General features: G+C 49.2%; 1 protein-coding gene across 1 annotated transcript; it reads right to left on the bottom strand.

Moving 5' to 3' along the window:
* Positions 1-40: 40 nt before the first annotated feature.
* Positions 41-7,364, bottom strand: esrrd (estrogen-related receptor delta). The gene is made up of 6 exons (XM_040130912.1): positions 7,247-7,364; positions 6,103-6,219; positions 5,758-5,823; positions 5,476-5,673; positions 4,827-5,099; positions 41-1,730 (listed from the first exon to the last, which is right to left on the bottom strand). Exons 1-6 carry the CDS (start codon positions 7,362-7,364, stop codon positions 1,492-1,494), a joined length of 1,011 nt encoding a protein of 336 aa, XP_039986846.1. The 3' UTR covers positions 41-1,491.
* Positions 7,365-12,059: the final 4,695 nt, after the last annotated feature.

Raw genomic sequence — 12,059 nt, 5'->3', positions numbered from 1 at the left:
TAAGCGAGCCGTAATATTTAATATTAAAATTTTCCTCCAGCTCGTAGCGAATGCGGTGAAACAGTCGTTGCAGCTGATCGCAGGTCAGCGCTGAGGAGGTTTTTAATGTGTCCAGCTAAAGCTGCGAGAGATGCGTCAGGTTGTTTGTTTGTAACCGTGTCTCTAACCAAACAGCTTTTCTAACAGTCTCTTTATAAAATAACAGACTCGCGAAGATGTGACGGAAGAGTCGTGTTTTATTCCAAAAGCGTTTCTTCAACTCTACATTCACACTAGTCAACAGCAAAACTAATCGGCAGCCGATAGAAAATGTCTTTGAAAAGCTGAGTCCGACAAAATCAAAGTCCACGACAGTCGGCTCCGCAGTCCTCACCCCTGGGGGTTGCTACGGTAACCAGCTCACCTTTAAGGTAAACCACCGCACACTCAAACACTCAGAGAACAGTTCACACCGAAAAAGGTCTGATTCCAGCTGTGCTTTCTTTGTTGGTGTCCGTCTTCACCCAGGGACCAGCTGCTGTCACATTCACATCGTGAGAGTAAAACAGTCAGAATCGTTTCCAAAAACCAGATCTAAGCGTCAGGAATGGACTAAACTGTGTCTTCATCTGCGGCTAAGCCAGTGACTAGCTGCTCCAGAACCAGAGGCATAGCGTCGTCTAGCTCTACTAAGACGTGGGGTCGCAGGTTTTCACTCCAGCCCGGTCAGTCAGTCCCCATCTTCCAACCGCGAATCACGAGCATTAAAACCTAAAATGTCCTAAATGTGACCTCAGAACAAACGTCGTTTTCATGACACGTTTACGAATAATACTAACACCTCTGTTTCTTTATGAAGACCAGCAGCTGGTGAGGATGATCCCATGATGATCTGTGGCCATTCGAGCGCACGTGTATTTGTTCATTCACTGGTAACGTGGTCTACGATGATTTCAGGGCTTCACTTTTCAGTCAGGTAAAAAGTTCTTCTGGACGAGGGACTTAAGGAAACGTGAGCTGTGTTCCCTTTAGTTTAAGGGTCGGCCATGTTCAGGCCTGTCAGCAACTGAGTCGTCACAGTTTTGGTGTAGTTTCTTTGCAGCCGCCTGTAGAGTCAGTAAGAGGCTCAGGATTCGATCTGGGGGCTCGTCCCTCTCCGAGCCAAACTCTAAAATACTGTCGGCAGTCGTTCGTGAGAGAACCGACGAAGCGCTCATCTCCAGCAGAACAGAAGCTGCGCTGCATAGTTTTACGGCAGATCGCTTCTGCCAAAGAGAAAAGTTTTGTTTTAAATCGTGAAGCCAGGTAGAGAGTTCTCACGAGTCCTGCATCACATTATGACCTGAAGAAAATGTATCTTTCCCCGAACAGATAAGAAACAGGCAACTAAATGTGGAGTGGGACGGATTAACTTTCTGCAGCGCGGTTCAAGTCTCATTCACTCCCGTGTTGATAAGCCTCAGCGGACGCGGAGCTGGATTTGGTCCCAGAGCGACGACAGACGGGAAACCCTCAGGCCTTGGCGTCGAGCATCTCCAGCAGCAGTTTGTGGAGGGGGATGCGGCGGTGGCGGTGCAGGCGCAGGAAGGCCTGCGCGGCTCGGTCGGCGGTCTGGCGCAGCAGGGGGAGGCTCATCAGCAGCCGGCCCGCCCGGTGCCGCTCTCCGCGGGACGACTCGTACTCCTGCAGGGCCTCGTGGAGCCCGTCCTGAAACCTCTGCACCGAGTCCGGACAGTCCACCGGCTCCGCGTCTGACGGACGGGAGAGACGGAGAGAGGACGTCAGTAAGTACATTTACACTCGAGCACAGTTTTCGGGCAACAGCGTTTTTCTTGGGCGGTTTAGAGCTGATTAGTTGATCAGAGAAACTGTTGCTCGAATAAAACAAGTGATTTAAAAACATCCCCTTGAAATGTATGAAATGTGTGTATGAATGATTTTTTTTTTTTTACAATTAATGACCAAATAATTAATCAAGACAGTAATCAATAGATTAATCAACAATGAAATCAATAGTTAGATGCGAGCCCAGATTATTTCCATTTAACGTAGCTTTATACTTCTACCCCACTACATGTGTAGTTCCTGGTTATTTTTCAGCTTGAGATTCGATGTCATAAACGTGTGTTTATAAAATACGATGCATTGTTACCGATGAAACCAGTTGTTCCAAATGCAAATCAATGGAAGCTCGTTTCTGCCAGAAAATAAGAAAATACGCACGGAAATTTAACGTTAGTATGAATATTTTTGAAGTCACAGTCTGTGCTTTAAGTCAAAGTTGCAGGATACTAAGTTCAAATTCTGTCTCCTGTGACCAGATCATTGATCCTGAGTCACGGAGGCTTCAGCAGCGTTTTGCTGTTGTAGTTAAAAGCAGCTCCACCTGGAGCAGCTCCGTCAGAGACGGGGAGAGAGTTCAGTCCACTGGTTCCCAACCCGGGGGTCGGGCCCCTCCAGAGGGTCACCAGATAAACCTGAGGGGGTCGTCAGATGATTCACGTGGTGCGAAAGAAACTCAGACACGAATTTGTTTTAATTTCGCTTTTTGTGAAACGTTGCCGCGTTTTTTCTCTCTGGGCCTCGAGCAACTATTTAAATGAAACCATGTGAGAAGTTTAAAAGGCAAATTTCTCTTTGCTGGAACTGACAACAACTCAGACATTAGCCATTGTCCTTAAACACACGCACTGCAGCCCTGAACTGATGTAGACATTGACCGGAGGAGCTGTAGGTGAGAACGCACATGTCTGAATCAGTTGGACCGGACGCTAAACAGACTTTACCCTGTCAGCTCCCCCGGCACACGGTACGTGTGATGTCCGACTGAGCCGATGTGTGAACGGAGCGGGTCATTGTCGGAGAATTCACGGCGAGCGAGCGGGCGCCGCCCCTGACACGTGTGAAAAGGCAACTCTGCACAATGACCAGACCTGATTCTCCACTGTTCGCGTGAGAAAACGGCTTTAGACATTGTTCTTTATGTTCTTTAGTTCTTGAGGCAAAAAGGTTGGAAAACGTCTGGTTTAATCTCTAACAAGACTTTTTACTCTACAAGCTTCTTCTACGGGTTTTAAATGTAGAATCTTAATTAAAAAAATAACTGGTTGTCAAATTAATGCAGTGGAGTAAAAAGTACAAAGAAGCAGCAGACGGAAATACTCGGGTAGAAGTGCTTAAAAATTGTACTCAAGTACGGTAGTGGAGCGAATGTACTCAGTTACTTTACAACGTAATATTACGTCTACCTATAAACCAAAGAGGAGGGAAAAAAGAAATAAGCCATGAAGGGAAGTCAAACAGGTCCGAGTCCGTCAGTCCGACGGCACTTTGGACCGAAAGGCGCGTCTGCCAGCGTCTTCGTACAGATGTGTGTTTACGTCGTAACTAACTCATTTCCACCTCTGTATCGTTTCTACAGCAACGGGCAACACGAGCTTTACTGGACCGTACAGCTGCACCTGATGAACCGGGGGACAGGGACGGGGAGGGGTCGGGAGACAGTCAAGTGGGAGATAAAAAAAAAAAGGTCAAGGTCGGTCAGTGGGTGTTTGCATGACACACACACACACACACACACACACACACTCACACACACACACAGACGAGCATCCTCTTCTATTGTGTGAAATATTGATGTTCCGACTGTTAATGGGCTGAGCAGAGAAACCGAGACACACATCAGGCTGAAATACAACACACACACACACACACACACACACACACACACACACACACACACACACACACACACACACACACACTGTCTGTGTCCTCCGGCTGACAGTTAAGTTTATAGATCCAGAACCGAGTCTATCAATAAAGTTTATTGATCCGAGGCTCAGACAGTGGGAGACTGACCAGACTTCAGCTGGAAGGACCAACCACTTACCCATCATGCACTGCTTCAACAGGGGTCTTTATTACATACAGTCGCTCCACTGTTAGCATCCTTAGCAATGCTAGCATTCCCCACTGAACCAACCAGAGCTGTGTGTGTGTATCTGGTTCCTCTGAGCCACAGAGCTCCATTAAAAACACACTGGTGAGTCTCACTGTTGCTCTGGGGGACATGTTCCTTCATCTCCATCAACACACACACACACACACACACACACACACACACACACACACACACACCACCCTGCTGCCACAAATACTCACTACAGCACCAGATGTGGATTAATCCGCCGCTGAAAATAGTCCCCAACAAATGCACGCAGTTTTTATTTGTTTAATAAAAACTGCAGCGAGCGGCCGTTTCAGGAAAATGACTGAGCCATTTTTCAAAAGAAGAAACTAAATATTTGTGAGGTGTAAAGATTCACGTCTTCGGCGGGAACCGACGGGCCACAGACGGAGGAGGGAAGGCGTTGAGAGACGGACCGACACGCTGCTGGTTTCATTCTGCACATAGGAATTGTTGATTATAAGAATTAAACAAAACCCCCCCAAAGAAAAATAAATAAAACAATCGCAGCCTCCTGTTTCTAAACAAAAAGTACGTCTCTAGAGCCAATCAATACTGCAAAGCTTCAGCCCCCAGCCGCTGATCAATATCAATAACCACTCCACTGGGATCAATAAAGTCAGACCTCCCCTCCATTCACCCCCCCCCAACTTCTCTTGTCTTCTAATTGTAAATCAATATCAGATTTCATGCTGTTTCTGTTTGTCAGGGGCAGATCTACGGGGGGGGGCAAATAACCCCCCCCCCCCCGGGCCCTCCAGCTCCTAAAGCTGTAATTGTAAAATACTGTCACCACTTTGTCCCTCAGCTCTTTAAAGCACCGAAGCAGGCAGGAAATAGTGTGTGTGTGTGTGTGTGTGTGTGTGTGTGTGTGTACCAGAATTAGCGAGCGCCATGGCCTTCAGCGTCACCACCTCCTCGGGGCTCAGGTCCATCGCCTGGTATTTCGCCGTCAGGTGACGCAGCGCCTCGTACAGGTCGGCCAATCCCGCGGCTTGACACTGACCCGCGCCGAGCCGCAGGTTCCCGGCGAACGCGACCTCTTCCCCCGCCACGCCCTGCGAACGCCAGGCCACGCCCACAAGCAGCGCCTCCATCCAACCGCTCTGCAGCAGCGACATCTGATCGACCAACGAGAGCCCGGAGAAGCCTGGGAGGGGCGGGGCAGAGCAGGCGTCACTCGGGTGCGTACGGAGGATAAATTTACCCAAAATTAAAATTACAAGAGGAAGCGGTAGATAGTGAAACTGAAGGTTTCAACCAAACGAAAGGAAAAGATTCCAAATAGAATCCAATACTAAAAGGACAGATCGATGGAAACGTAAAGTCAAATTGAGAGTGAAGATGTGAAGTTGGCCTGATTGTCCCGAGTAAAACAAGGAGAATCTCTTTTCCCTCGGCCTTTCAGCTTCCATCCTAGTCTGAATTCTGGGTAACACGCTCGCGTGGAAGAGCAGGCTGAGGAGGATGTTTACTGAACCACCTCCCGCCACGAGACCGGAGTGAACGCGGTCTGCAGTGTGTACCTGGGATCTGTTTGGCCCAGCCGATCAGGACCAGCAGCTCCCTGTTCAGGAGGTCACAGAGGGTCAGCAGGGTCCGCAGGCTGCTGTCGTTGGTGGAATCGTCCTGAGTGGCGGCCAGCGGGGCGGGCTCCGTCAGCAGCAGATGGGAAATCACCTTGTTTCCTGAAAGACGGGCAGGGGTTAAAGAAAATCCCGGGACTGGATGGAGCGAGGAGCTGGATTCGGAGCGTGTGAACTCACTGCTGCTGGCGGACTGACAGTACGGGCCTCTGGTGTATGAACTCAGCCCGGTCTCCGCCCGCCTCTTGTACTTCTGCCGTCCTCCTCTCACCCGGTCCATACGGACACCTGAACCACAGAGAGGCTGTTTAATGTTCAGCTAATCCTGCTTCCCCCGTCCTTTGTGGTCATTTGAAGTCTCTTTCTGTCTGTCTTGTCTCTCGTCGAGTCTCGTTTTAGTCATTTTGGTCTGTAGTCGTTTGGAGTCCGTCTCTTGTCATTTACTTTTTCTTTCTGCTCGGTCGGTCTCTCGTCGAGTCCTTTTTCGTGGCCGTTTTGTGTCTCTGTGTCTCTCACTTTCCATTAAGAAATCTTAAGTGGGACGTGTCCCTGACTGACGTGACGTACCCTCCCTCATCATCCCGGCCTGGAGACACTTCTGGAAGCGGCAGGCCTGGCAGGATTTCCTCCTCCGCTTGGTGATCTCGCACTCGTTCATCACCGGACAGCTGTACTCGATGTTGCCTTGGTAACCACAAGTAACTTTATTTAGACAAATACGTCATTAATGAGCGATAAAAATACGGCCTTGAAATGTGCAGTACTTTCCGATGATATAAATATTATTTCGATCAAAACGCGTCGTCTCAGTTTGACCCTGCTTGCGTTTGACTTTCCGTTCTCTCTGTCCATGTTGTCATCCTGTCCACTCTCACACAAATCTATAGACAGTCTGTCCAGACGCCCCCCACGCCGCCGCCGCCGCCCTCCTCCCATCGCGGCCGCTGCAAGTGTTAACCGGGGCTCGAACGCCACGGTCCTGCTAATGGGAAACCGCGGAGCAGTGACAGGAACAAAACGGAGCGGCTGGAGGCCGGTTCTGCACTGACCGGGTTAACTCTGGGTTTACGGACCCAGAGTCTGTTCACATGAAGGAGGCGGAGCTGTAAAGTACATCGGGTCAAGGTTCCCGCGGGGAAATCAGGCGAAAAACTGAAATTCAAATCAATACAACAACAGACGTCAAAGTGCCTCTAGGGAAATCGGCGTTATTACCCATCAGTGATCTCAACCTGGACGCTATCTGACAGTAGTCGTTATCTGATGTGGAGAATAAAACTTTGAGTCTGAGTCTGAGTTTGAGCAACTGGAACGGAACGATTTTCTGATCCGTTGAGTTTTTGAAAAGACGAAACTTGAAATGAAGTTTCAGTTGTAGGAGAAATCAGAAGGTGAAAATATGTAAATGCTGCAAATTCAGTGGTGGTTGAATTTCACTATTTTCATAACTAGGTTTTCAGGTTTTGGTTATGGCCTCTCTCTGCTTCCGTAGCTCCGTGAAAAACGTACTCGACAAGCGCGGATGACTGAACTGATGAGACGCGACCAACCGACCAATCAATCGTCTGAACCCTGGGAGGCCATTAGCTGATCTGAATCCAGCTGAAGTGAGATAGAAGCAGCTGACGATTTCACACACTAGTCAATGCACCGATCGGATCTGCCTCTTGATTCACTTATTAATTAAACACACACACAGAGTCGTTCTCACCTTGGATGGTCCTCTTGAAGAAGGCCTTGCAGGCCTCGCAGGACGCCACGCCGTAGTGGTAACCGGACGCAAAGTCTCCACACACCAGGCAGAGCCTCTTGGGCCCCGCCGCTCCCATCGGGGTCCGGTAGTCGCCCCTCAGGATGGAGTCGACCTGCGGACGGAAAACACAGTGAAGCCTCCGCGCCGACCTGATCCGCTTCAGAGGCATGGCGCTGAGGAGGGGGCAGCGGTGGCGGGATGCTACCCCTCCCGCCACCGTGCGAGGAGGGGTAGCATCCCGCTACCCCTCCTCAGGGGTAACAGGACTGAAGCTGCACTTATTTCGTTTGCACTCGCGTTACATTGTTCTCGTGGTTCTGCTGAACCTCGTCTACCGGCTGCTCCACTTAGATTTTCTTTTTATTTCCACTTTTTATTTCCACAACTTGATCTTCTGAAATACAACACATTGGTAACCACCGGTCTAATCTTTACCACGGTTTTAAACGTGTGACCCCCGACAAGACGAGACCGTTGCAGATGCGTCCGTTGTTTTCACTTCCACCCAAGAGATTTTTCCCCTTTAAACTGTTCTAATGATCAAATACTACACAAAACAAAAACCGAAACCAGGTCAGTGTTTCTCCTTCTGTCCTCTCCCGTGAATCATGTGACGACCCCCTCAGGTTCACCTGGCGACCCTCCGGAGGGGCCCGACCCCCAGGTTGGGAAACAGTGGACTAAACTCTCTCCCTGTCTCTGACGTAGCTAAAAGCAGCTCCATCTGGATCTGGACTCTAAAAGCTTCTTTCACACCAAATTATGACAGATTTGATCTCACGTGAGAAAATATGATGATTCAAAAAAAAAAAAAAAAGAAAAAAAAAAAAAAAAGTTCTCGAAACTAGACTGAAGACTGAAACGAGCACTGAAACACCGGCGCGCGGCGCCTCGCACACCCCCTGGAACTGGATCTGAACTGGACGGGGGCGGCCGGGCGCCCACAGAAGAGGCCGCAGGAGGAGGAGGAGGAGGAGGAGGAGGAGGAGGAGGAGGAGGAGGGGGGGGGGCGGGGGGCGAAAAGTGACGGGCTGAGGGGGGGGCGGCGGGCGCCAGGGGGGAGAGTGGAGGAAGGAGATTCAAAGAAAAAAAGAAAAACCTTCTGTGTGAGTGGCGAGTCTCTGTGCACTCGAGGCCTCGGGGGCCGGGCGGCGCCCGACACTTCCGCCTCGCCGAACTCTCTCTCCTGGGAACTGGATCCTCCGCGCGGCTCGGCTCAGCTCAGCAGAGAGAGAGGAGGAGAGGAGGAGGAGGAGGAGGAGGGAGAGGAGGGAGGGGAGGGGGGAGAGGAAAAAGGTCTGGGCGGGGCTGAGGCGGCGTGCGGCCAGGGAGGAGTGGAGGAAGGAGGCCGGAGACCGAGCTTCATCACCGTGAGAGCAGGAGGAGGAGGATGAGGAGGAGGAGTCCAGGAGGCTGAGGAGGAAGAGGAGTGTGAGATTTAACAGTCACAGCTCAATCTGCAGCGATGGAGGGAAATCTGAGGAGACATCGATTAAAAGACGAGTCCCGGGGCCGACGCCAGGCCTCAGGAGTCTGAGTCAGACACTGTCAAAGGTCAAGGTTTGTCCTGTCCTCGCCGTGCACGGGAGGAACGACCACGTCAGTTGAAAAACCGTGGATCTGTCCTTCAATGTTCTCCTAGGAGGGAAAGTTCTCGTCGTTCTCCGCCGTTACTATGACAATTGAGCAGAGGAAATGTCTGGACGTGTGTTTATACGAGGATTGTTTCCCGGTACGAGCGTCACGGGGTCCGCGCCGTCTTTCTCGAGGTCGTTTCACCTCGGGAAGCTTTTCAGGCTTTCCTGTCAGAGGTTTGTGGCCTGCGTCTCGCTTGATGCTGTTGGATGTTTAATCAGCGGTGGAAGACGAATTCGGATTCTTTACTCGAGTAAAAGTAGCAGAGCCACTCAGTGAAAATACCGAGTTACAGAGGAGGTCCGGCATTTCTGTGCCGTTTCCCGGGTTGTGCTTGCGGCGTCATTTCTAAGGTTTCGTTTCATATTTATTCAGGTTTCTGCAGGTTCACCAAGTTAAATTTAGGACTTTTTTAGAGCTTTTTTACCTCATAGGATGTAGTTTAAGATTAAGATATCAATGAAAACCAGCAGGGCTGATCAGGCCTAGAATTATTCACCAAGCGCATGAATTTACTGACATTTGTGTCCCACTTTTGTCAGTATCAAAAATTCTAATAGAATCTTTAAACCCGACCCGGACCTGGACGAGCCGCAGCAGAAAATGGATGGATGGATGAAGGAGTAACGAAAACCCGTCCGTTTAAAGGTCCAGGTGTTTTACACAAGGTCAGACAGTTTATGGCTAAAATCACAAACAGAAACATTTCATAACTAATGTTCCCGACATTTAAGAGCTTTGTACATGAAATCCAAGACTTTTTATACCTGTGAGGGAAGTGAAGTCAGTGGTTTAGAAGACTTTTGAAGACCTGCAGATCTCCTGCTTATTGCTTGTCTTATTGATCAGCCGCATCACCTACGGTTGGACTTTATTCACCAATTCATCGACCGACTGCGTTTGATCCGTGTTATTTTTAGTTTCGTGGCGAAGGGGCCTCCTGAGCTGCACACGTGGTCTCTTGGAACGGGTTTATTTGTCTTCTGGCTTTTTTTTTTAAACTTTCATATATTGTTTGCTGTGACCTGTTTATCTGACTTGTGTGACCGAACCAGTTTCCCCTCTACTATGCTGTATCTTTTAACCCAGGGGGGCGTTTTGTCTTCTGTCTTTGTGTGTGTCCTGTTTCACGTCTCACGTTGGTCTTTAATAGATATAGTGTAAATCAAAATAAACAAATAAATGAGTAAAGAATGAGCGAGAGCGAGTTTCTCACCGCTGCGGGCCGAGGAAGTGATAGTCGCCAGTCAGACAGAAGTCCTTCAGCTCCATCCTGAACCTGATCCCAGATCCGCTTCAACAGCCCCAGAGACAAACTTCAGACCTGGGGCAGCACCGCCTCCGAAATCTGATGAATCCGACCAAAAAAACGACAGAGGTGCTGCGTTTACACGCTCAGCTCTCTGTCGGGTTTTCTGATGGTGCTTTGAGGTCCGGTGAAAAGGCGGGAAATAACAGGGAGAAAAAGTTTCCCAGAACTCCTGCAGAGAGAAGAGGAGGAAGGCGGGATGAGTGTCTCAACCTGGTGCAGATGGAGGCAGGCAGAGGTGTCTGGTGTTATTTATCTGTTCCTCCTGTCATCACAGGGGACGGGAGGGGGGCAGGGCCTGCAGGAGCAGCCAATCCTCACGCAGCGTCACCGGTCTGAGCAGAGGATTGACTTCTTCTTCTATCGTCTCTATTGATTTGGACAGTGACAGATGTAGGCCACGGCCGCCTGAAGCTCCTCTCTGCTGATGACGAGCTGCAGCTTTTTCTCCTCTGGACCTTTACGTTAATCTCAACAGCTGATCTGCAGGCAACGGACCGAGAAAGTACCGGGAAAGAATAAACACGGAAGTAAAAAGAAAACTAAAAAATGTTCAGTCGGGTTTCAGCCTTTTTCTTTTTTTTAAAGGTAGCCCTCTACATCTCATCAAACACCAGATAGATTTACTTTCAGCTCTGGGTAACTTCAGACAACAACGAGCAGAAACACCTCCGGCCCAGGACACGTCCTCCGTGTTGTCCCCGGGAAACTTTTTGGGACCTGAGGAGGAGTTTATGGTCTAAAATTACACACGTTTCACGGGCTCAGTTTTGAAGACCGATCTGGTAATAGAGCTAATTTTTCTCCCCCAGGGTTGCATGAACATTCGGGAAAATAAAATCTAATAAATAACCATCATTAAGATATGATATGTAAAAAATATATATACTATCTTTTATAAAAAAATTCTGTGGGGACTGTGATGGCTCCGGTCCACATACTGGAGATTTCTCTTCAGTGTTTATGTTGATGAAATAAAAACTCTGCCACTCGCCCAGTCGCATGGAAACGCCGGCGATACACCCGGTCTGTTTTTGTTTCTGTGTGTGTGTGAGAGAGAGAACAGAACAGACTTTTAGTTCAACACTGAATCAGAAGCCAACCCGAGCCGTGACCATTCACTAAACCCCCGACGGAAACGAGACGCCGCTCGTGTCTCATAAATCACCATGAAACCAGAAACGTTGGCGGTAAATCCGCCACCGTTGTCCCTGTGAACTGCACAGTGACATACAGCAGAAGAAGTGACGGGGTCAGAGCTTAGCAAGTGGTCCACATTTCTCAAGCCAGGCTCCGTTTTCTATCGTCCTACACTAAATGTCTTTAGGTTTTGGTCTGTCTGGACTTTCTGAGTCAGGGGTTCAATGTGGCTTTGGCAGGACAATCTCTTTCATGACCAGAGTCCTTGGTGCTTATAATTTTGTTCTGTGTCAGTTGGATGTCCGTGAAGAGTTCGGATTGTGCTCTGGGAAATGCGAACACGTCAAAAAAACTCGTCTGCAGAATAAAAGCAGCAGGTTCAGACAAGTTGGTATCATCAGCATAAAAATGAATAAAATGCTGAGTGTCTGTAAACACCAGGGTGAAACCCCAGTGACTGACATGGTAATCTTGTCTCTCTAACTTTACTGTGCAGATGAACAGAGGAAACATCAGCTGAAGAGAAATGAATGAGATGCGTGAGAAATATTTTAGGTTTGTGTTGAGGGCGGTGACACGCACAGAGCTGAGGATTAACACACACCTGGTGCCTGTGTGTGTGTGTGTGTGTGGAGGATGCTGAAGCAGCACTTTCTGACACAGCAAGATGTGAGAACCACACACACA

Source organism: Xiphias gladius, chromosome 7 (assembly GCF_016859285.1).
Source record: "Xiphias gladius isolate SHS-SW01 ecotype Sanya breed wild chromosome 7, ASM1685928v1, whole genome shotgun sequence".
Lineage (NCBI taxonomy): Eukaryota > Metazoa > Chordata > Actinopteri > Istiophoriformes > Xiphiidae > Xiphias > Xiphias gladius.
The sequence above is the reverse complement of the archived record's forward strand: the minus strand, read 5'-3'. Positions and strand labels throughout refer to the sequence as shown.